The following is a 25,960-nucleotide window of genomic DNA, read 5'->3' as shown; positions in this document are numbered from 1 at the left end:
AGCAAATCATTATCCTTTCTTTTTAAAAAACTGGAGCGTTGGTGGCCCTAGGATAAGGCATATCAATCAGTTCATCAGGAAGGCCCAAGAGGGTGAAGGTCAGAAACCTATTATCACAGACGTATGACATGAAATTTGATGTTTCGTGGCAGGAGTACAAGGTTCAAAGGTCAAATTTAATGTCAGAGAAATGTATACAATATACATCCTGAAATGCTTTTTCTTCGCAAACATCCACGAAAACAGAGAAGTGCCCCAAAGAATGAACGACAGTTAAATGTGAGAACCCCAAAGTCCCCCCCCAGTACCCCCCTCCCGCACGTAAGCGGCAGTGAGCAACAAAACCCCCTCCCCCCACCAGCAAAAAAAGCATGTATCGGTACCATCACCGAGCCCAAGCGTGTGCTAAGTAATAGCAAAGACACAGACCAAAGTTACCCCAAAGACTTCGCATTTCATCTGACCTTTGACAAACCAAAGGTTCTCTCCCTGTCAAGGGAGAGGGAGGCTTCCCCCATTTTCACAGCGAGCAGGAGACATAACAACAACCTGCTGCTTTACGATGTAAAGACCTGCTTTAAGTCTGTTTCATCGCTTTTTTTGAGCTCTGTGTCCGAAGATCGCAAAGACCTCGGGTCTTCGGGCCCACAGTGAAAGATTTCCCGGCCTTCCCGACGACATTCGAGTCTCCTGCCGTGACAGCAACCCTCGATCCGCCCGTCTCCAGAGCCCCGAGATCTTAGGCTTCCAAAGATGATCGAGACTCTCAGGCCAAACCCTTGGCATGTCAAATAATGGCCAGTTGTGGAACTCCGAAAAGGGGTCCCATTCCTGCAAAGAACTGAAGCCTGCGTGTAACTCCAGGTCAGGGCCTTCAGAAGAACCCTGAAAGGGAAAAATAAAGATACTAAAGGTAAAAATAGAGCTTGTTTCCAAAGATGCAAGCAAAGAAATCACCGTTAGGCACCATCATCCCTCCTAAAAATTACCATAATATACAATAACAGTCTTATTGTTCTTGTTGAGGTAGTGTTCATTTGTTCAAGAATCATTCAGAAATCTGATCATGCAGGGGAAGAAGCTGTTTGTAAAACGTTGATGTTGAGTGTGGGTCTTCAGACTGCTGTATCCCTTCGCTGATGGTAGCAATGAGAAGAGGGCATGTCCCAAATTGTGAGGGTCCTTGACAATGGCTGCTGACTTTTTGAGGCACTGTCTTCTGAAGATGTCCTTGATAGTGTGAGAAACTCTAGTCCATGGTTTCCAAGCGCTCACTGTGCAGGATTGACAACTGTTCCATTAAAGAGACACAAAGCCTACTGAGTGGGGTGGTCTCTGTTTGTGCAGCTGCCCTGTTTACAGTATTGGTAGACCCTATTAAGTCAATGTTTTGTGATAGCATTCCCTTCAGTTCTATGTGTAATTCGCTCAGAACTCCAGCTATGTGGTCGACTTGATGTAACATTGAGACTTTATAAAGCACAGCACTGCTGAGGCTTCCCTTGCAGTATTGTGAGCAGTTGTGTACCCCTTATCTTAGAAAGGACATTCTGAAACTGGAGAGGGTTCAAAGGAGGTTCACAGAAATTATTCCAGGATTGAATAGCTTGACATATGAAGAGCTTTTGATGGTTCTGGGCCTGTATTCACTAGAATTCGGAATAATGAGGGGTGACCTCATTCAAACCTATTGAATGGTGAAAGGCTTTAATAGAGTGGATGTGGAGAAGGTGTTTCCTGTGGTGGGAGAGTTAACACCAGGGGACACAGCCTTAGAATAGAGGGGCGTCCTTTTAGAATGGAGACGAGGAGGAATATCTTTTACCGGAGAGTGGTGAATCTTTGGAATTCTTTGCCACAGGCAGTTGTGGAGGCCAAGTCTTTATGTATATTTAAGGCAGAGGTTGGTAGAATCTTGATTGGTCAGGGCATGAACGTATACGAGGAGAAGGCAGGAGATTGGGGCTGAGGGGAAAATTGGATCAGCCAGGATGAAATGGCGGAGCAGAATCAATGGGCTAAATGGTCTAATTCTGGGTAATAATGATCTTATGACCCGGATCTGGGCCGTACCCTCCGAATATCCGGACCTGCCTCTCATTTTTTTTTGCACTACCTTACTTTCCCTTTTCTATTTTCTATTTATGATTTATAATTTAAATTTTTATTATATTTACTATTGATTTATACTCCCGGGAGCGCAAAGCGCAGAATCAAATATCACTGTGATGATTGTACGCTCTAGTATCAATTGTTTGGTAACAATAAAGTAAAGTAATAATGTGGGCTTGCAGAGAAGACTTGTCCTTTATAAGGACTATTGAGGTGTCAAAGCAGGTGGGAGTTGCGATGCAGTGAGTGCATTGTCCGTGCTCATAATGAAATGACCTGCCCTGTGAGCAGAAGGTGCTGAGAAATCATTGTGCTCATGTCCCTCACAGCATGGAAGAAGGCTGTCCAAAGATGACAGTTCTGGTTGTCAGACATCAATTGTCTCCACCCCAAGATCACTGCAGGAATTACTCAAGATATCTCCTAGCCCCTGCCGCCGCAGCTGCTTCCTCAATGACCATCCTTGTGTTGTTAGATGCGGTTGAACATTGTGCAACAATCAGTGACTGTCTCAACCCAGAACTTTTATTGCTCATCCAGAGATCATCATAGAGGCCTGAAGGTTGTCTGTGAGTCTGGGCTAGGGACTGGAGATTGGAGGCCTCATGTCTGTGAGTTTTGGTATGTCACCAAAGACTCTAGCAAATTTCTACAGATGTACCATGGAGAGCATTCTGACTGGCCGCATCTCCATCAGGTGTGGAGGGGCCGCCGCACAGGATTGGCAAAAGCTGCAGAACATTGTAAACTCAGCCAGCTCTATCATGGCAACCTTCAATGGTCTCCCCACCATCAAAGACATCTTCAAAAGGTGATGCCTCAAAAAAGGTGGCATTTGTCATTGTGGACCCTCACCATCGAGGGCATGCCCTCTTCTGATTACTACCATCAGAGAGGAGGTACACTGAACAATTTAGGAACAAAATCTTCCCCACACCATCAGATTTCTAAACGGACAATGAACTACCTCACTCCTTTTGCTCTTTTTTCCACTACGTATTGAATTATTTTTATATATGCAGTGGATTCTGGTTAATTGGGTCTTTGGTTAATCGGGGCAGGTGTTTATCTAGGACAACTCTTAACGGACAAAAACTAATCGAGAAAATTGCCAGGATTCCCTTCCTTTATTTGGGACACTTTGGGACAGGAGGCTATTGCCAAACAGTTTCTAACTAGCATCAGTCGCATGTATAATGTGGCTGTTAGACACTACAACGTACTTAGAGCAGCCAGTTTTTAAACAGCATCAGTTGCATGTGCTTATGTTCAAAAAGCAACGATTTTTGTCACTGATAGTTGGTGAGAAATAAACAGTAAGACAATTCAGAATAGTTTTGCTCACTGTGGTTTCAAGCATTCAAGCTTGGAGATGGCAGAAATGGCTGGGAGTGAAAACGAAATTATGTCACTACTTCAACAAGTGGGAACTACGAAGAATTTGAAGATATCAACAATCATCTTGAATGATACAATGAGAATAAAGATTTGGAGGGTGCAGTCATCAAAAGCATTGCATGAAGGCAGTCCGTTATCTGCACTAGGTGTCTGTGCAGATTTTGTTCATTTACAGTCAATCAAAAGAACACGGCACTGTACACTGGATGAATTGCTCCATCGATAACTATTAAGAACTAAAACACAGTTTTATAGTACTGTAGTAGCATTGGTGATTTTCTAATTTGTTTTGTATTTCATCTAAACACATAATTTGTTACTCAGTTAAATGGTGGTTTGTTTTTTTAGATAGCTTTTTAACTATTTCCATGAAACTTCAGCTAAGTGGGGCAGCTGCTTAACTGGGCCAAAATGTACTGGTCCCGATGTGTCCCAATGGACTGGAATCTACTGCATTTCTTATTGAAATGTATAGTGTACTTTATCTACTGCACTGTACTGCTGCTGCAAAACAACAAAGGTCACGACATATGCCAATGATAATAAGCTTGATTCTGAGTCTGAGAGTCTAAGGTACCTGAAAGCACGTACTACCAGACTCAAGGACAGCTTCTATCCCACTGTTATCAGACTCTTGACCAGACCTCTTAAATTGATAAGATGGACTTTAGCTATCATTGTTATGATATTGCACTTTATTATTCACCTGCACTGCACTTTCTCTGTAGCTGTTACACTTTATTCTGCATTCTGTTATTGTTTTACCTTGTACTATCTCGATGCACTGTGTAATAATTTGTTCTGTATGAACAGTTGCAAGACAAGCTCTTCACTGTATCTTGGTACACATGGCAATATTAAACCAACACCAATATATTGATGAACTAAGTCTTGGAACTCTCTACCCAACTGCACTGTAGGGGGACCTTTCCCAGAACTCTTATCTATGCCCTTTATTGTCTTATGCACCTCTATCAAGATTTAATCCAGATAAGTTGCTCCGGAGAAGTATCTTTAGCAGTTAATATCTTAACTTGGCTTGCTCACTCTCCTGCGAATGTTTGTCCTTTTCTCTGCGGTGCCGAGGCTGTGAACTGAGCCGGCTGTTGTGCGTTCCTGCTCTGCTGATGTAAAAACTGGGGACCGAGGCTTGGCTTGGGCCTACTCTGGCTGTTCCAGGAGTGGGTCTGGGACTCAGTCTGGTTCAGGATGCTGTTGGCTGGCTTCTATTGTTTGCACGAAGTGACTTTTGTCTCCCTCTTTCTCTGTGCAGTGGCTTTTGGTCTATTTTTAATTGGATTATTCGAGTTTCTTGCTTTGTGGCCACCTATAAGCAGACAAATGTCAAGGTGTATGATTTATGTGTTCTTTGATAATAAATGTCCTTTGCTTTGAACCGATTGCTTTTCACAGGGTTACTGGGGAAGAAAACATCATGTCGCACCAAGTCATAGAGCCACCTAGCTCTGGCCAGAAAGCAGATGCCTCCTCTGCTGGGGATGTCTACACAGATACACTTGGTTTTGCTGCCATGGATTCCAATGTTCCAGGACTCTCGAAAGTTATCCTTCAGAAGTTAAATATGCAAGACTACAAAGATTACAGGTAACTGCCATCTCTTGCATAGACCTTAAAATTTGCAGATTTCTTTTAGGGAGGGGGTCTTATTGATAGGTTCACCCTCCCTTAACCTGCTTGATATTTGTTTTTGCTTATTTAGGGGATGTGGACATTGCCAACGAGGCTCAGCATTTATGTTCCATCCCTAATTGCCCTTTGACCCGTTATGTTGTGTCAGAGGGCAGTTAGGGGTCAGCCGCATTGCTCTCGCCCTAAGCCATATGTACAACAGAACTGGTTAAAGTGGCAGGCTTGATATCCTGAAGAATATTAGTGGGCCAGTTGTGTCCATGTAGTGATTTGGTGCTTGGGTTGGTGTGGGGATGTTACCCTGCTAAAGGTCTCCAGAACTAGACTAGATTATGAGAACACTCAGTCCTCTTTTATTGTCATTTAGAAATGCATACATGCATTAAGAAATGATACAATGTTTCTTCGGAGTGATATCACAGAAAACAGGACAAACCAAAGACTAACACTGACAAAACCACATAATTATAACATACAGTTACAGCAGTGCAAAACAATACCATAATTTGATAAAGAACAGACCATGGGCACGGTAAAAAAAAGTCTCAAAGTCCCCGAGTCGATCGACTCCCGAGTCCCCGATAGCGGGCAGCAAAAGGGAGAAACTCCCTGCCATAAACCTCCAGGCCCTGTCAACTTGCCGATGCCTTGGAAGCAGCCGACCCCAACTGACACTGAGTCCATCTGTCCAAAAACTTCGAGCCTCCGACCAGCCCCTCCGATACAGCCTCCCGAGCGCCATCCTCTGCTGAGCGCCTTCGACCTCGCCCCGGCGGCTGAAACACACAAAGCTGAGGATTTCGGGGCCTTCTGCTCTGGAAATTCCGGTTACCACACAGTAGCAGCGGCAGCGAAGCGGACATTTCAGAAGTTTAACTAGGTTAAAGAGATTAGTCGTATTTGTCACATTTACTTTGAAACAGACAGAGAAATGCATCGTTTGCATCAAATCGAATTGGCAAGTTTCACCATGCTTCTGGCACCAACATAGAATACCCATAACTCACTAACCCTAACTCTATGTCCTCTGAATGTGAGAGGAAACCAGAGCACCCAGAGGACACCCATGTGCAATAGGAAGAATGTACATCCGTACAAACCATGGCGGAAAGTGAACACGATCTTTCAGCTGGCACTGTGAACGTATTACGCTAACCGCTGTACTATCATACCACCCCAGGAGACATACTCAGAGCAATTTCTCCTCATCCCTCCTTTTCAGGCAAGTTTGGAGTTAATGAATTTCCATCCCAGATACTCCAAGTATATTCTAGGTAGCTGATTGGTCTACAGAGGAGTCAAGGTCAAGGGGCTGAGCCAATGATTGGACCAATCATGATCAATGGAGCAAGCTCGAGGAGCTAAATGGCTGACTCGGACTCTAGTTTATTTTTGCTCTGGGTCAGGGAGGAGTTTCTGCTGTCTCATTGTTTGCTGCTTCGTTGGTGCAGAGCTGCTTTGGAGGGCAGAAAATCTGTCTCGGATTTCGGTATCCGTACTTACCAGGAGATGTTTCAGAAGATGGAGGATACCTTCAAGTTCTGTGCAGAGTGCAAGAAGCTTCCAGAAGCCCTGCTGGACCAAAAAGGTCTCCGACGCTGCAAAAGGTAAGGGGCGATGGCCTCAGGAAAAGTGACAGCCAATGAGCAACTCAGCTGGTTGGTGAGGCGTGGATTCTCTCTCAAGCTTCACTCTCATTGGTCAAGTCTTGGCTTCATTCAGGGTGAACACAGGGTCAATGGTTTGGGGGTGAATCAGTCTCCTTGAATGTTGGGTAGTGAATAAACTCGTTGTAATCTGGATAAGTGAAGTATCAAGCAAGGATAAGACCATAAGACATAGGAGCAGAATTATGCCATTTGGCCCCTCCGTTCAATCAGGGCTGATCCTTTTTTCCCCTCTTCAGCCCCATTCCCCAGTCTTCTCCCCATAACCTTTGATGCTGTGGCCAATCAAGAACCTATCAATCTCTGACTTAAATACACCCAATGACCAGGCCTCCACAGCTGCCTGTGCTAACAAATTCCACAATTTCACAACCCTCTGGCTAAAGAAATTCCTTCGCATCTCAGTTTTAAATGGACACCCCTCTATCTTGAGGCTGTGGCCTTCTTGTCCTAAACTCCCACACCATGGGAAATATGCTTTCCACATCTACTCTGTCTAGCCCTTTCAACATTCAAAAGATTTCAATGAGATCCCCCCTCCGCCTTCTAAATTCCATCGAGTACTGACCCAGAGCCATCAAACGGTCCTTGTAAGATAACCCATTCATTCTCAGAATCATACTTGTGAACCTCCTTTGAACCCTCTCCAACGCCTGCACATTTTAGATGAGGAGCCCAAACCTGTTCACAATCCTCAAGGTGAGGCCTCACCAGTGCCTTATAAATCCTCGGCATTACATCCCTGCTCTTGTATTCTGGACCTCTGGAAATGAATGCTAACATTACATTTGCCTTCCTCATCACTGTCTCTACCTGCAAGTTAACCTTTAGGTTGTTCTGCACAATGACTCCCAATTCCTTTGCATCTCAGATTTTTGGATTTTTCTCCCTATTTAGAAAATAATCTGCACATTTATTTCTACTACCAAAGTGCATGACCATGCATTTTCCAACATTGTCTTTTATTAGCCACTTTCTTGCCCATTTTCCTAATCTGTTTAAGTTTTTCTGCAGCCCACGTGTTGCCTCAATGCTACCTGCCCCTCCACCAATAAACATAATGGTCAGAGCAGACATGGTTGACCTAAGGGCCTGCTCCTGAGGTGTATCGTTCTGTGCTCTAAGGATATTCCCCTCCTTCTCTGCTGAAGGAAGGTACTTTGAAGAAGCTCAAGGAAACGTTATGACCAGTAAATTCCAAACAGGTCAGGTGGCACAGGAGCGTAATGCTCAACAGTGCCATTGATAGCAAGATTGAGGTTCAGTTGCTGCCCCTGACTGTTTGTTCTGCAAGAGTTTCATCCCAGGGAGGAAAAAACAACAACAAACTAGCTGGGTCAACGTCACAGATGGACAATTGATACAGATGGAGATGAAGATAGTGGGAGCTGTAGAATTCTGTGTTGAGTCCAGATAATGTACCCAGGTGAGGTGCTCAGGCTTCAGCTGGGCCTCATTGTCACAGAAGCGAGGGAGACTGAGAGGTTTATAAAATCATGAGGGCAGTAACTAATATAGATGGTTTTTTCTGAAAGGATCGTTGGTTCATTATGTATCATGTCATTTGACATAGGTGATCGTGGTCTTTCCATGACCATGATTGTTCTTGGCAAGTTTTTCTACAGAAGTGCCTTCTTCTACAAAAGTGCCTTCTTTACAAGATGGGTGACCCCAGCCACTATCAATACTCTTCAGAGATTGTCTGCCCTGTGTCAGTGGTCGCAGATCCAGGACCTGTGATGTGCACCAGCTGCTCATATGACCATCCACCACCCACTCCCGTTGCTCCATGTGACCCTGATTGGGGTGGCGGGGGTGCTAAGCGGGTGTTACACCTTGCACAAGGGTGACCAGCAGCTTAGCGGAGGGAAGGTGTGCTGGACTCCTCCCTTGCTAGAGACGTATCTCCACCCTGCCACCCATTTTCCAGAGGTAAGTGACTCTCAACCTGGAAGGCATAGGTTTAAGCTGAGGGGGAAAAGATTTAAGGGAGACCTGGAGGGACAATTTTCACACAGGGGGTATGTGAATGAGCCACCAGAGGTAGTGTTGGTGGGAGGAACAATTGCACTGTTTGAGAGACATTTGGACTGGTTCGTGACTAGAAGAGGGAAGGCAACTTAGTCAGTATGGATGAGTTGGACCATTGAGACTGTGTCCATGGAGGAGTGCAATCACTCGCCTCGAGTATGATGTTCTCTGAAGGGATTGTCTGTTGGTGGGTCCTCAGGCGGCTGCAGATGCTGATCCAGAATCTACATATTCTGGTGCGGTGTGGACACCAATGAGTGGTGGCTGTGGTTAGTGGTTGGGTCTTTTGGTTGTTCATTCTCTCCTTTCACAGCTGCCATTTCTACTCTGCAGCACAGCTTCCTCTTGAACCAATTTCCTCCTGGTGCATCTATTGCATGCAATGTTTTTCCACTTTGTAGTTGTAATGCTGAACCCCCATTTTGTGCCACTCGAATCAATGACTCGAGGAGGCTCCAGGTCAACGTTTCAGTACAGTGACCTGCCCACAATGTCAAAGTTGGATAAACTCAAGAGAATCTGCAGATGTGGGAAATCCAAAGCTACACACACACACACACACACACACACACACACACACATAAAATGCTGGAGGAACTCAGCAGGTCAGGCAGCATCCATGGAGAGGAATAAACAGTCAACATTTAGGGCCAAGACCCTTATTCAGGATGATTTTCAGGCATTGGTACCCAAAATTGGCCTTTGTAACACTGGCTTTATTCTGCTAAAGTCAGCCCAAAAGGGTCCAATTTGCATCATAAACTTTTTCCTAGTATTTACCAGCCTGTAAAATACTGAATAAAAGATTTTTATTCCTCTAGACAACTAGCTTCCTGCCAAGGTATGTGTAGCTAATTGGGAACCAGAGTCCAGCAGCTTTACATGAAAGCTAGTTGGAACAAAACCGAGTGTGTGGGTAGATCGAATAACTATTCTTCCAATAATCTAAAATGTCTATGATATTAGAGTACATTGTCTTCTACATTTCAATCCATATTTGGATGATGCATCCTAGTGTCATGTGATTCTACATTTGTGGGGAGGCAGGGTGGGGTGGGTAGAAATTGGAGAGGCTCCAGGAGAAGTTCATGAGATTGATCCTGGGAATGAAAGCATCAACGTACGAAGAAGATTTGAGGTCTCTGGGCTTGTGCTCACTGGAGTTTTACAAGAATGAGGGGAGATCTCTTCTGACCCAGATTCTGAATGGGGAGAGAATGTTTCCTGTAGTGGGAGATCTAGGATGAGGGGACGTAGCCTCAGACTAGAAGGATGTCCCTTTAGGATGGATATGAGGAGGAATTTCTGAAGCTAGAGAGTGATGAATCTCTGGAATTCGTTGCCATTGATGCTGTGGAGGCCAAGTCATTGGGTGTATTGTATTTAAAGCAGAGGTTGATAAGTCCTTGATTTGTAAGACCATCAAAGATTACAGGGAAAAGGCAGAAGAATAGGGTTGAGAGGAATAATCAATCAACCATGATGGAATGGCAGAGCAGACTTGATGGGCTGAATGGCATAATTCTGCCATTCTTTGGTCTTATGGTCTGACCATTCTTCCACTGATTTAAAATGTCTATGATATTTTAGTACATTGACTATTTTACTTCAAACCATATTTGTGTATGATGGCGTGATTTTTAATATTACTGCATAAAGTGTCATCCTGTATAATGTTCTGAAAGCTCCATTTTAACTGGTTGTTTTTTAATTCAATTTCAATGAAAAATTTTGACTGAGACTGGACGACCATTTGGAATTTCAGATGCCAAAATGTTTACTACTGCGGGAAGGAGTGCCAGCGAGCTAGCTGGCCACTGCGCAAGAAGTTCTGCAAGAAACTAAAATGGGCAGCGATAGACCGGCTGCTGGAGTGGCTGGTTTTCACAGGTACTGAGTGCTCAGTTCAGCATTGCGAGTATTTTAAACACTAGGCTCAAATTCAGATTTATTTATCACATGTACATCAAAGCATACAGTGAAATGCTTTGTTAACAATGAACACGTGTCAGGGGCAGGCCGCAAGAGTTGCCACACATTCATGCATGCCCCCCCATGTTCGGAGGAGCAACGCAGAACAGAATGCAACAAAACAGCACGCACCCCATTCACATGTTGTCAGTCTCCTCTTAAAGTCAGCAATCTAAGGCTCCTTCCTCCTCTGATCTCCATGAACAGCAATTCACTAACCTTGCTTAAGAGGCATTTAGACGGGGCATTGAAGAAGGGATGGGTGGAGGTACGTCTCTACCAAAGGAGGTATAAGGTGCTCCTTTCTTTCACTAACCTGCAGGTCACCCTTGGGCAAGGTGTAGCACCTGCTTAGCACCCTGATCAGGGTCACGTGAAACCATGGGAGCGGGTGGTGGATGGTCGTATGAGCAGCTGGTGCACATCACAAGCTTTGGTTATGCGACCACTGACGCCAGGCGGACAGTCTCTGAAGAGTATTGATAATGGCTGGGGTCACCCACCTTGTAAAGGCACTGCCCAGAAGAAGGCAATGGCAAACAAACCACTTCTGTAGAAAAAATTGCCAAAAACAATCATGGACATGGGCAGAGAAGAGAGTAAGAGCAACAACGTGAAGGGGGTCTCCCCCACAGGCAGATTAAAGACAGAGAGAAGACGATGATCGTCCAGGTCGTATGACAGGGCACATAATGATGATGACTGAGGAAGATATGTGGCGTATGCTTTCCTTCATCAGTCAGATTACAAGAGTTAGGATGTCATATTACAGCTGTACAGGACATTGGAGAGACAGCACTGCGTGTATTTCCGATTGCCTGGGTATAGGAAGGATGCCTAAAGTTGAGAAAAGGGGCAGAAAAGACTCATGAGGATGTTAATGGGACTGGAAGGCTTGAGTTTTAAGGAGAGAACGAATTTGACGGGGGCTTCTTTCCCTGGGACATAGGATATTATACAGATTTATAAAATCACAGAGGGTAAAGACAAGGGGAATGGGTACTGTCATTCTTCAGGGGTAGGGGAGTCAAAAGCAAGACATGTAGATTTAAGATGAGAGGGGATATATTTAAAAGGTCATGTGATGGACATCCTTTTCACACAGAGGTTGGTGAGTGAGCTCCCAGAGAGGTGTTCGAGGCAGGTTTAAGTACAACATTTAAAACACATGGAGACTTGGTACACAGATAGGAAGAGTTTAGAGGGAGATGACACAAACTCAGGGAAATGGGTTTACCTTACACACATAAAATGCTGTAGGAACTCAGCAGGTAGGGCACCATCTATGGAAATGAATAAACAGTCAACGTTTCGGTCGAGACCCTTCTTCAGGACTGAAAAGGAAGGGGGAAGACGCCAGAATAAAAAGGTGCGGGAAGGGGAAGGAGGATTAGCTAGAAGGTGATGGGATGAACTCAGGTGGGTGGGAAAGGTAAAGGGCTGGAGAGGAAGGAATCTGATAGCAGAGAAGAGTGGAGAAAGGGAGAAAGGAAAGAAGGAGTGGCTCCAGGGGGAAGTGTTACGTAAACGGCAACAATGAATATCAATAGAGACAGGTTATATAAAAACAACCATTTATTAAACACAGATAAACGATATAAAAAAACCAAACAAAAACCTTAACTGGAAGTTAACCGTTATGGAGCTGTTCAACAAATCATCACTCGGCACTGGTTCTTAAAGCGTTAAATGCGAACAGTCCTTAAAGCGATAAAGTCAGATATAGTTCTTAAAATGGTAAATTCGAAAGTCCAACAGAATTATACGTTCAATTGGGAGAGATTTCTCTGGAGAAGGACTTCTTCATAGACGCAACTTTCCTGCTGCTTCTGTCCACAGGATTCACGATGCAGTAAATAAACAGTTTAAAACAACTGACCTTAAATTCTTTTAGAGAGAGAGAGAGAGAGAGAGAGAGAGAGAGAGAGAGCGAGAGAGAGCAAACCTTTGCATGAACTCTTTGCTCTCTTGGCAAGAGTTATCTCAATGCAGGTCACTACTCCTTCAACGAAGACTCAATAAGGTCGATCCTTTGTTAAACTGCCGAACAATGCCGACTCCTCTCGATCCTTCGATCCTGCACTTCGATAAAGTCTTCACTCTCCCTTCTACTGCTGCTGGAATAAGGTACATCAGCACATCTAGCAAAAATTTCCAGTCCAATAATATTGTATCTTGCAACAGAACGCACAACCGTTTCAAAAATGAAACTGCGTCACAAAAACAAGTACACAACAGAAACGGAGGCACAGCACGTTCTACCTGGAAATCTACAAACTAAAAAACTAACTGCATCATCTGGGTCTTCCCTTTATGTACCTGTGGTGCACATGTCATCACGTGGCCTGACATCGGCAGGAAAATTACATCAGGTGACCTCCAAAAGACCATTACATCATTCTCACAAAAAAAAATCACAGATCTCCTTAAGGCATGTAACAGAGGTGATAGAAAGGTGAGAAGAAGAGGTAAGAGGCCAAAGCTGGGAATAGAAGAACATAAGTAACATAAGAACATAAGAAATAGGAGCAGGAGTAGGCCATTTGGCCCATCGAGCCTGCCCCGCCATTCAATAAGATCATGGCTGATCTGTCCATAAACTCAGCTCCATTTGCCTGGCTTTTCCCCATAACCCTTAATTCCCTTACTATGTAAAAACCTATCTAACTGTTTCTTAAATATATTTAGTGAAGAAGCATCAACTGCTTCCCTGGGCAGAGAATTCCATAGATTCACCACTCTCTGGGAAAAACAGTTTCTCCTCATCTCCATCCTAAATCTTCTCCCCTGAACCTTAAGGCAATGTCCCCTAGTTCTAGTCTCACCTACCAATGAAAACAACTTCCCTACTTCTATCTTATCTATCCCTTTCAAAATTTTGTATGTTTCTATAAGATCCCCTCTCATTCTTCTGAATTCCAGAGAGTATAGTCCCAGGTGACTCAATTTCTCAGAGGGGAGGGGAAATCAGTTCAATCTCTCAGGGGGGAGGGGAAAAAATTTACCACAAGGAGAAATTGATGTTCATGCCGTCAGGTTGGAGGCTGCCCAGATGGAATATGAGGTGCTGCTCCTCCACCCTGAGAGTGGCCTCATTGTGGCAGAAGAGGAGGCCATGGACTGACATGTGAGAATGAGAATGGGAATAGGAATGGCTACCGGGAAATGCTGCTTTTGGCAGATGGAGTGGAGGTACTCGACGAAGTGGTGCCCCAGTTTATGCCATGTCTCATCAATGTAGAGAAGGCTGCATTGGGATTACCAGACACAATAGATAATCCCAACATATTCACAGCTGAAGTGTTGCGTCGCCTGGAAGAACTGTTTGGGGCCCTGAATGAAGGTGAGGGAGGAGATGAATGGGTGGTGTAGAATTTCTGTCATTTGCAGAGATATGTGCCGGGACAGAGATTAGTGGAGAGACAAGGAAATCACAGAGGGAGCGATCTCTGCAGAAAGCTAAGAGTGTGAGGGGAAAGGTAAATATGTGTTTGGTGGTAGAATGCCATTGAAAATGGCGGAAGTTGTGGAGGCTCATGGGCTGATAGGTGAGGACAAAAACTTTATCTCTGTTAAGGCAGTGGGAAGATGGGGTGAGTGCAGATGTCTGGGAAATGGAGGATATGCAGGTGAGGGCAGCATCAATGGCAAAGGAAGGGCAACTCTGTTGTTTGAAGAAGGAGGACATCTCTGATGCCCTGGAAAGAAAGCCTCACCCTGGGAACAGATATGGTGGAGGTGAAGAGACTGAGAAAAGGGAATAGCATTTTTACAGGAGACGGTAGGAAGAGGTATAGTCAAGATAACTCTGGGAATTGGTATGTTTATAAAAGATGTCGATAGACAGTTTGCCTGTAGAGATGGAGACAGTGATCAAGAAAGGAGAGAGGAATGTTAGAAATGGACCAAGTGAATTTAAGAGCAGAATGGAAGTTGGAGCAAAGTTGATGAAATTGATGAATTCAGCATGGTTGCATGAAGACACACCAGTGCAGTTGTCAATGTAGCCCAGGAAGAGTTAGGGAGCATTACCAGGGAATGCTTGGAATGTGAGCTGTTCTACTTATCCAACAGAAAGGTAGATATAGCTGGTGCCCACGGATACCTCTTGAGTTTGGAAAAAGTGGGAGGAGCTGAAGGAGAAAATGTTGAGGGTGAGGACCAGTCCAGCCAGACAGAGGAGGGTGGTGGTGGAGGGGAACTGGTTGGTCTCTTGTTGTGAATGAAAGGGAGAGCTTTGAGGCCTTCTTGATGGGGGATAGGAGTGTTTAAAGACTGGACATTCATGGTGAAAATGAGACGGTCAGCGCCAGGAAACTGGAAGTTGTTATGGAGATGGAGAGCACGTGAAGTGTCGTGGATGTAAGGTCTAGCTCAGATAGCATGGATTAGTTGGGTCGAAGGAACTTTTTCCATGCTGTATAATTCTATGACACATCACAGAAACCAGCCTCCCTTTTCTGTCTATACTTCTCGTGCCTCAGTAAAGCAGTCTCAATAATCAAAGACCACATCCATCCCAAACGTTCTCTCTTCTTCCCCTTCCTATCAGGCAGAAAATACCAAAGTCTAAAAGTACCAGTCTGAAGGACAGTTTCTATCTCACTGTTTTCATACTCTTGAATGGACCTCTCCTTTGATCAGATAGACTCTTGGCCTCAAGATGTACCTAGTTAAGATCTTGCACTTTATCGTTTACCTGCACTGTACTTTTTCAGTAGCTTTTACACTTTGTTCTGCAGGGTTATTGTTTTACCTTGTCCTGGCCCCATGCACTGGGTGACGATTAGATCTGTATAAGCAGAATGCAAGGCAAGCTTTTCACTGTATCTTGGTACAGGTGGTAATCATAAACCAAAATCAAATAAACCTCAACTGGGTGGGTTACAAAGAAGTCATTTTCTCAGTCTATTGGAAACAGATGGGAGGGACTGGGAGAGGAAGGTATTTGCCATTTGGAATGGTGAGTGTCACCAGTAATAATCTTCTTCTTAAGCCCATCACACCTACTGGGGCATAGACCACTGACCACACCTCACCAGGTCCTCTGTCCAGGGCCAGTAGAAGGTTTTACAGCCCCGTGGTTTCTGGCTTCACTGCACAACTTCATATGTCTTCAAGTGAAGGTCCCTCTCTCCCAGGAATGAGGTCCTTGGAGCTCGGGGTTTTACAGGATGGGGTACTAGCTCCATGCCCAACCCTTCTCCTTTTGCAGCTGGGCCTGGGACCATCCATGGTTAAATTATTAGTAACCTTGGGTAGAGCTTATTCAAATCAGAGCTCTGCACTCTGTGCTTTTGTTGTAGCTCCAAGACTCACTTGTCCATAGGTCTTCGACTTCAAGTTCAAGTTTATCATCATTCAACCATACACATGTATACAGCTAAAAGAAACAACATTCCTCTGGAGCCAAGTGCAAAGAACAGGACATACAGTCACACACAGCTCATCGAGTTACGATCCAGCACATACAGTCTCAAAATAATATCAGCTCGAGTGTTCTTGATTCTTATATTCTGGTACTCTCACAACATTTCAAAAGCAACAGGACCAGCACTTGAGTTGTCAAGGCATTAGAACACTAGGGGTCAAATGCAGGTAGATAGGGCCAGCATGGAGATGATGGGCCAAAGGTCCTGTTTCTGTCCTGTGTGATTCTATGACCTTATTGAAGTTTGCTCTTTTGCTTCCTAGGTGACATCCCTTTCCCCAGCAAAGACTGGACGAGAGTGGTTAGTGAGGTGAAAGGCTGGAATGATTGGTTCTTGATGCAGGAGGACCTCGATGCCAAGCTGGGTTCGGTTTTGCACTGTAAGCACATGGATATATTGTGGGCAAATGCAGGGAAACCAAGGCCCGACGACGACGAGCTCTTGGAATCCATCAGACGGGTGACCACTGACTTTCAGACCAGGCCGGTGACGATCGGATTTGCTCTCCACAGCTTCGGCATTGACCCATTAGAGAAACCCCTCACCATTCATGTCATCGGGGCCTCTCATACCGAGACCCTCCACGCCAGGCTGAAAGACTACGATGAGCTTGCTCATATGTTCCCGGGCAATGAGGGCATTGAGGTGGTCATGATTGGGCCTGAGGTGGTGGCTGGTCCTGCCATAAGGCCACCCTTGCAGACCTATGCTGGCAGGAGACGAGTATACATGAGTGGGTGGAAAGGCCTGTACCACGAGTACTGGGAGACCATGGTGGAGTCGGAACGAGCTGCCCGGCCCAACTTGGTGATAGGGTTTCATCCAGGTAAGCTGAACCTCCTTAAAACTTAACTGAAGCAACGTCACCATTCTCAGAAAATCTTTTGCTCAAGCAACACACACAAAATGCTGGTGGAACGCAGCAGGCCAGGCAGCATCTATAGGAAGAGGTACAGTCGACGTTTCGGGTCGTCAGGATCGCTTCCTATAGGTGCTGCCTGGCCTGCTGCGTTCCACCAGCATTTTGTGTGTGTTGCTTGAATTTCCAGCATCTGCAGACTTCCTCGTGTTTGATCTTTTGCTCATTTGTGCAGCATCCGTTTATGTCCGTCAAAGCAGAATCCTGCAGTTGCAGGAACTCAGAAATAAAAACAGAGCACTCGGGTGGACCTAGCGTGGCACAGGCTTGGAGTGGGGCGGTTCAAAAAGCTGGAAAATTCATTGGCGTCTATGCCGTTACATGGAATCCTGAATTGGAGTGGGGATTGTTCCTGTTCCCACTTGTAGGTGGATGCAGTCAGCTGAAGTCATGGATAGGGACGTACAGCACGACAATGGGCCCTTCAGCCCATTGAGTCTGGGCAGACTATCGAACATCTACTTGCACCAATCCCATTTTGCTCTCTCCACATTCCCATCAGCTTCCTCCCAAGATTCAGCCACCCACCTACCGTACACACTAGGGGCAATATACAGTGGCTAACTACCGTACCAAACTGCACATCTTTGAGATAGGAGATAGAACAGTACTCACAGTACAGGCCCTTCGCCGCATGGAGTTATGCCGATTTCTTTTGGAGCAGTGGATCGACACTCCAAGATCAGTCTAACCCTTCCCTCCCACATACGTAATATCCACATCAGGACCACCAGACTCAAAAACGGTGACTTTCCTCAAGCAGTAAGGCTGATCAGCACCTCCACACACTAACCCTTCCCTCCACACCTCCAACCACCACAAATTTGTCATTTGTTGTCAGTCTCCTTACGTACAGACACTCCTAGCATCACTTTATGGGCATATGATTAATCTATGTATATAAACTATCTTATGCATTTATGTTTATTGAGTTTTTATTGTGTTCTTTATCTTATTGTGTTTTTTTGTGCTGCATTAGATTTGGGGTAATAACTAGTTCGTTCTCCTTTACACTTGTGAACCGGAAATTACAAATAAATAAATAATTCACGATTGTTAATTTCATCCATGTGTCTTCCTAAGAGCCTCTAATGTATCTGTCTCTACCACCTCACCTAGCAGTACATTCCCCACAACCACCACTGTGTAAAAAATCTACCTCTGACATCCCCCCTCCCCCTATCTTTCCTCCAATCACCGTAAAAGTTTTCTCATTATTAGACTTGGGGGGGCGGGGGGAAAGGTGCTGCCTGTCCACTCTATCATAACATAGAAGCATAGAAGTCTACAGCACATTACAGGCCCATCGGCCCACAATATTGTGTTGACCATGTCACCTCACTACAGGAAGGATGTGGATACTATTGAGAGAGTGCAGAGGAGACTTACAAGGATGTTACCTGGATTGGAGAGCATGCCTTATGAGAATAGGTTGAGAGTGAACTTGACCTTTTCTCCTTGGAGCAACGGAGAATAAGGGGTGACCTGACAGAGATGTATAAGATGATGAGAGACTTTGATTGTGTGGATAGCCAGAGGCTTTTTCCCAGGGCTGAAATGGCTAATGTGGGGGGGCATAGTTTCAAAGTGCTTGGGAGTAGGTACAAGGGGGATGTTAGAGGTAAGTTTTTCACACAGAGAGTGGTGGGTGCGTGGAATGCTCTGCCAGCGATGGTGGAAGAAGCAGATACAATAGGGTCTTTTAGGTGACTCTTAGATAGATACATGGATCTTAGAAGCAGATTCTAGGTAGCAGCTAGAATGTCCTATGGACATGGACCCCAAGATCTCGCTGATCCAGCACACTGCCAAGGGTCTTACCATTAATATTATATTCTGTCTTCAAATTTGACTTACCGAAATGAACCACTTCACACTTATCTGGGTTGAACTCCATCTGCCACTTCTCAGCCCAGTTCTGCATCCTATCAATGTTCCGCTGTAACTTCTGACAACCCTTCAGACTATCCACAACACCCTCAACTTATCAGTGCCTCTTATCACCTTCTACACCTCTGTCAAGTCTCCCCTCATCCTCTGTCACACCAAAGAGAAAAGTCCCAGCTTTCTCAACTTTGAGGTGAGAGGACACCAGGGAACAGAGGAAAACCAAGCAGGTGCAGGGAGAACATGCAAAATCCACACGGTCAGCACCACCAGAGATCAGGATCGAACCAGCACATCACCCAGAACATGCCCTCTTCCCATTGCTATCATCAGGGAGGAGGTACTAGAGCCTGAAGACAGCTGCCTGTGTTACACTGAGAGTAGAGATTGGAGGAGGGTGCAGACACCTCAAGGCATCTGTCCCAATTCAGAAAATAATTTCAATCTCAAGGGGGACACAATCTAGTTCAAAGGCAACAGCTGTGGAGTGTTAGGGATTGAGGCTATGCTGTCTTGCAATGTAGACATTTACAGTATTTTTCATATCTACATGTTTGCCTATCAAAAGTGACAGGACTTGCCTCATAATCATTCAGTAGAACCACGCACTGAGCGAACAGATATGTGATAAAATCATGTAAGTTTGAGATTCACATGGTACTTGGCAAGTTCATCAGCGCTGGAAATGGAGTGGTCAATATCATTTAAGAAGCACTCTGTAAACTTGTCGTGTGATTGTCCTGAAGCATTGATTCCATTTATCTCTCCACACATGCTGCCCACTGATTGTCCCAGCTGGGCATTAGCAATGGATGCAATCACCATGGCCAAAAACCAGAGTGAATGTGGCCTAAGTCAGACCACAACATCCTCACCTTCTGGCATTGCCTCAGCTGGAGTGTCGTATGCATCTCAGGACATCTGAAGGTACCTTACAGCCAGTTTTAGATATAGTTGTGGTGGTAATGTCAGTGACACAGACACTCCATCTGGTATGGGAGCAGCCAAGCATCGGGCCAGAAGTCCTTACAAAGGACTGTGAGAAGATCATAGGGGTCTCCCTACCATCCATCAGGGGCATTTGATCAGGACCCTTAGTTTTATTAAGGATCCCACCCATCCATCCAGCATCCTCTTTGACTTTCTACCATCAGGCAGGAGACTACGATGTATATGAACAAGAATGGTCAGGATGAGAAGCAGTTTCTTCCCTCAGGCCATAAGGCTTCTGAACTCCCGGCTGCATCGTATTCATACTGTCACTGGTTAATGTGTTACGTACTGTACAATATTTAATTCATGCACTTTTGTTTGTTATTTGTGTGTAATTCATCTGCAGATTTTATTAAATTATCGTGTGTTATGTGTTCTACTGTACTTTGTACCCTGGTTCAGAGAAACGTGTTCTCATTTCTAAATACATTATATGGTTATATACATGCATGTAGTTAAATGACAATAAACTTGACTTGATTTGACTGGTTGGTTAATAGAAAGCCTCCACAAGCAGCAATTAGAGAAACTTTACAACATATGAGGCTGCTCAGCTCATCTGTGCTGATAGAATCAAATCCCACCTTCTAGTGACGGGTCATTCCAAAATCACACCACTCTCTTGAGTGAAGAAGTTCGCCTTCAGGTTTCCTTGAAATATCTCATCTTTCACTCCAAGACCCATGACCTAGTCTCACCCAACCTGAGGGGAAAATGTCTGTATGCATTTACCCTATCTCTACCCCTCATAATCTTGTACACCTCTATAAGATCTCTCCTCATTCTCCTGTCTTATGCTCCAGGGAATAAACCTATTTCACCTACACCTATAATTTAAGTCCCCAAGGATAATCCTGGTTAACTCCTTTTTTGATCCACCACTCAAATTTATGTTTAGAACCGCTCTTTTCACAAGTTTTTCAGGAAAGGGGGTAAGGGTAACTAACCCTGGGAATTATAGACCGCGAGTTTTACTTCAGTGGTGGGTAAATTATTGGAAGAGATTCTTGGAGACAGGATTTATGAGCACAGTCAGATTAAAGATAACCAGCATGGCTTTGTAAGGGGTGGGTCATACCTCAAGAGCCTGATTGAATTCTTTGAGAGTGTGACAAAGCAAATTGATAAGGATAGAGCAGTGGATGTGGTGTATATGGATAGTAGTAAGGTGTCTGATAAGGCATCCCATGGTAGACTCATTCAGAAAGTCAAGAGGCATGGGACCCAGGGAAACTTGGTTGTGTCGGAATCAGAATTGGCTTGCCCACAGAAGATGGTTATAAATGGAATGTATTCTGCCTGGAGGTTGCTGACTAGTGGTGTTCTGCAGGGATCTGCTCTGGAACCTCTCGTACTTGTGATTTTTATAAATGACTTGGATGAGGATATGGAAGGGTGGGTTAGTAAGTTTGGAGTAGGGTTGCTGGTGTTGGTGTTGGTGTTGTGGATAGTGTAGAAGGCTGTTGTAAATTCCAATGGGACATCGACAGGTTGCTGATCTGGGCTTAGAAGTGGCAGATGGAATCCGACCCGGAAAAGCAAGAAGTGATTCACTTTGGAAGGTCGAATTTGAAAGCGGAGTACAGGGTTAATGGCAGGATTCTTAGCAGTGTGGAGGAACAGGGGGATCATGGGGGTCCACATCCATAGATACCTTAAAGTTGCCACGCAAGTTGACAGGGTTTTTAAGAAGGCATATGGTGCGTAGGCCTTTATTAGTTGGGGGTTTGAATTCAAGAGTCGTGAGGAATGTTACAGCTCTATAAAACCCTGATTAGACCACTCTTGGAATATTGTGTACAGTTCTGGTTGCCTCCCTATAGAAAGGATTTGGAAGCTTTAGGGAGGGTGCAGCGGAGATTTACCAGGATACTGTCTGAATTAGAGAGCATGTCTTATGAAGATACGTTGAGCAACCCAGGGCTTTTCTCTTTGAAGTGAAAGAGCATGAGAGGTGACCCGATAGAGGTATATAAAATGGAAAGAAGTATTGATTCAGTGGGCAGCCAGAGGCTTTTCCCAGAGGGGAAATGGTTAATATGAGAGGGCATAATTTGAAGGTGATTGGAGGAAGGTATGGGGGGGGGGGGGATGTTTTTTACACACAGAATGGTGGATCCATGGAATGCCTAGCCAAGGGACTGTGATAGAGGCCGATATATTAGGGACATTTAACAATCTCTTAGATAGCACATGAATGATGGAAAAATGGAGAGTTATGTAGGAAGGAAGACGTACATTGATCTCAGAGTTGGTTAAAAGGTTGGCACAACATTATGGGCCGAAGAGCCTGTATTGTTCTGTGATGTTCTATGCCCTGTGCTCTTATTTAAGTGAACTTACTCTTGTGCCCCTGATTTGTGAATGGCTGCAACAGATGGAGACATTTATTGTTTTACATGCAATGGTATTCATATCCATGAGCACATGTGGAGCGATTAAGGCCACCGAGATGACAGGTCAATAAATTACTGAAGCCCTCAATTGTGCAGTACATTCCCAGGGCTTTACAAACTCACACGGACAGATTGATTTATATTAATAACAAAGCATTTTCAAAAAGACTGGCATAATTCCAGCCCACTCTGCCCAGATGGTGATTGCTCCATTGTTAACAGTGTCAAATGGCAGAAGGGATTGGAATTTGCAGTCTCGCTCTAAGCGAGCCTTTATAACTATTACAGCGAGGCAGCTTCTGCACAGAGCGCTGCCACAAAAAAGAGGCATCCGTCATTAATGACTCGCACCATCTCTTCTCATTGCTGCCATCAGAAAGAACGTTAGAGGAGCCTTAGGGTCCTGCGAAAGGCTGGTGGTAGAGGCAGGTACATTAGGAACATTTTAGAAACTCTTAGATAGGCACGTGGATGACAGAAAAATTGATGGTTACATAGGAGGGAAGGGTTATACAGTATTAACCTTCATTGGTTAAAAGAGCACAACATAATGGGTCTCAGGTTCAGGAACAGTTATTACCCCTCAGCTATCAGCGTGGATATCTTCACTCACCTCAACACTGAATGGATTCCACAACCTACGGACTCACTTTCAAGGACTCTACAACTCATGTTCTCAGTATCATTTTTTTATTGTTTGTTTTTGGATTTGCACAGTTTGTCTTCTTTTGCACACTGGTTTGTCATTTTTTTTGTGTGTGTAGTTTTTACATTATTTTAACGATAGAGCCTGAGGTAGGCCTTTTCCAGCCCTTCGAGCCACACCAACCAATTAAGGGACAATTTACAATGACCAGTCAACCCTACCTGGTATGTATTTGGACTGTGGGAGGAAACCAGAGCACCCAGAGTAAACCCACGCGTTCCATGGTGAGGATGCAATGAGACGTCCTCACAGAATGGTGCCTGAAATGGAGTCCCAACTCTGGAACACTCCAGGTTGTAATAGTACCGTGCCTACCGCTACGTTTCCGTTTCTCACTGACTCTACTGTATTACTTTGTTCCACTGTGAATGCCCACAAGAGAATGAATCTCAGGGTAGAGTGTAGTGATACATACGTACTTCGATAATAAATATACTTCGAACAAGGTTTAGGAACAACGCCTCAACTTTCAGCTGGGTATGTTGCAGCCCCCCTGACTGAGGACAGGCTGTTCCCAGGTTAAGGACACCCAAAATATTATGAACACAGCACGCGGTGTTGGATAAGGGGAGAATCTGGGTCCCCAGCAAGGATCGAACAAGGATGAACCCTCTCCCCATACTGTGACCCCTGGAGGTGAAGCTATGGATGTGTGTCATGATGGACCAGGCAGCAGTTTGCCCCAGGTGATGTTGCACTCTGATTGTGGGGCATTGATTGGAGTGTTGTGTTCAATTTTGGTCACCTCGTTGTAGGGGGCATGTGAAAGCATTAGTCCAGGATGCTGTCTGGATTAGACAACGTGTCTTAAGTTCATCCAGGCTCTTCTCCTCGGAGGAATGGAGGATGAGATGTGACTTGATGAAGTCGTGTTAGATTACAAGAGGCATATATAGAGTGGGCAGCCACTGCCCTTTTCCCGGGGCGGCAATGGCAAATACCACAGGACATTGTTTTAAGGTGAACAGAGAAAGGTTTAGGTGAGATGTCAGTGGTGGATTTTTTACTCAGACAGTGGTAGGTGCCTGGAACTCACTGCTGGGGAAGATGGTAGAGGTTGATACATTAGGGACATTTACGATGCTTTTAGGTACATAAGCGAAAGTAAAATGGAGGGATGAATTGCGGTGATTGTGAAATGGGTTAAAAGCGTGGTGCAACATTAGTGGCTGGAGAGCCTGTACTGTTCTTATGATCCAGAAGTGCTGGATCTTCGTGGCACACAGTATTGGGGATGGTTAACCTCGTTCATCCTCTGAGAGTTCAATTAGTAATTTGCATGCACGAGGTTTCAATCCCATTCTCCATCTGAAGTGCCACATTGCTCAGGAATATTTTGCCAGATTTTTTCTGAGCTACACTTGGATTGATGTGTTTCATCTCCAAAGCAGGGATTCGCTCTGCTTCCTGTGAATTGTGTTTTTTTTAAATCACACATACTTCAGCTGTTCAGGAAAGTGTTGAAAAGGCAAGAGAGGTCAGTGGCGTGGCTGTGAGTAGCCTGTCACCGAGCTGAGAGTGTGCAGAAACATACCCCTGTGAAGGAATGCTATCTTTCCTAACTGACAGTGAGATGCTCTGATCTGAGGTCCCTGCGCCAGCAATAGTAACCAGTCTCACTTTCAAATGGAAGGAGGTGCCTTGTGTCCCCTTTTCAAAATGTTTTGTACCGTTGAAGGAGCCTGATAGAACTGTGACGCTCTGGGAGGGGCGGGGGGCATGGTCAACTGCTTTTCTAATGACCGGTGCTGTTTATTGTTCTTGTGTTGAAATGCTTTTGTGGGATTATGGTGGGAAGTTCCAGTTCATTTATTGTTACATTTTAGCTTGGGTTATACACTTATTTGCTTGTGTATTTGAGGGTCACCCTAACTGTAACCGGGGTGTGTGATGGTCACCTCCCCGTCTGTGTGAGACTGGTTGAGTTCACTCCCCGGGTCATGGTGCCTGGTCTGTTCTGTGTTTATCACAGTAAAACGGTTGTTGCGTTTAACAAGCTTCCTCCGCTGTCATTATGGACCAAGTGCTCGCCACAGAACTATATAAGATTATGAGAGGCATAGACGAGGCATTTAGTCTAAATCTTTTTCCGAAGGTGGGTGTATGGGAAACAAGAGGGCAGGGGTTTAAACTGAGGGTCGGGAGTTTTAAGCAGGGATCTTATGGGTAAGTTTTTTACACAGTGCTTGATAGCTGGAGCGTGCTGTCAGACAAAGTGTGGAATTCATACAATGCTTAAGAAGAATTTAGAGCAAGAGTTTCCAACCTGGGGCCCACAGACCCCTCAGTTAATGGTAGGGGCCCATGGCATAAAAAAGGTTGGGAACCTCTGGTTTAGACAGACCCTTAAGTAGTTAAGGCATAGAACAATATGGTCCTAATGTGGGCAATGGGATTAGTGTAGATAGGCAAAAGTTTGGTGTGGACGAGATGGGCTGAATGGACTCGTGCTGTACGTGAGTCTATAAAGTTACCATTCTTATATAGGAAACATTACAGTCCATATGAGCACAGAAAGCTCCTGTAAACAATGATGAATCTCTGATTAATTGATTGATTTTTAAGAATCATTATAGGTCAGGAGACCACTTCGGAATAGTGAAGTAGGGTCCTGGACATCCAGCTGAGAAGGTGAAGGAGCCTTTCATCTACCTCCATCTGACATAGAAGGGGGCTAATTCAGCACACTAAGCCTGTGTTGAGTCATCTGAGCAACATCATTCCCCATGCGTGTTCTCCCACATTGTCCGTTATGGGGGGTATTGATAGGGTAAACATGAGCAGATTTTTCCCACTGA

The 25,960-nt window shown here is 44.8% G+C and overlaps 1 protein-coding gene across 4 annotated transcripts in view; it reads left to right on the top strand.

Moving 5' to 3' along the window:
- Nucleotides 1-25,960, top strand: part of LOC140203139 (putative protein MSS51 homolog, mitochondrial) — a 79,774-nt gene that overhangs the window by 9,632 nt on the left and 44,182 nt on the right. For all 4 annotated transcript variants that reach the window (XR_011887296.1, XR_011887297.1, XM_072268995.1 and 1 more), the window contains exons 2-5: nt 4,924-5,115; nt 6,612-6,767; nt 10,624-10,748; nt 16,524-17,087. Coding sequence is in view for 2 of the 4 variants with exons in the window: in XM_072268994.1 (XP_072125095.1) it covers nt 4,924-5,115; nt 6,612-6,767; nt 10,624-10,748; nt 16,524-17,087 (1,037 nt within the window). In the remaining 2 variants the exon portion in view is untranslated. The remainder of the gene's footprint in view (nt 1-4,923; nt 5,116-6,611; nt 6,768-10,623; nt 10,749-16,523; nt 17,088-25,960) is intronic.

Source organism: Mobula birostris, chromosome 9 (genome assembly GCF_030028105.1).
Source record: "Mobula birostris isolate sMobBir1 chromosome 9, sMobBir1.hap1, whole genome shotgun sequence".
In the NCBI taxonomy this organism is placed as follows: Eukaryota; Metazoa; Chordata; class Chondrichthyes; order Myliobatiformes; family Myliobatidae; genus Mobula; species Mobula birostris.
This window is presented reverse-complemented; position numbering and strand designations above follow the sequence as displayed.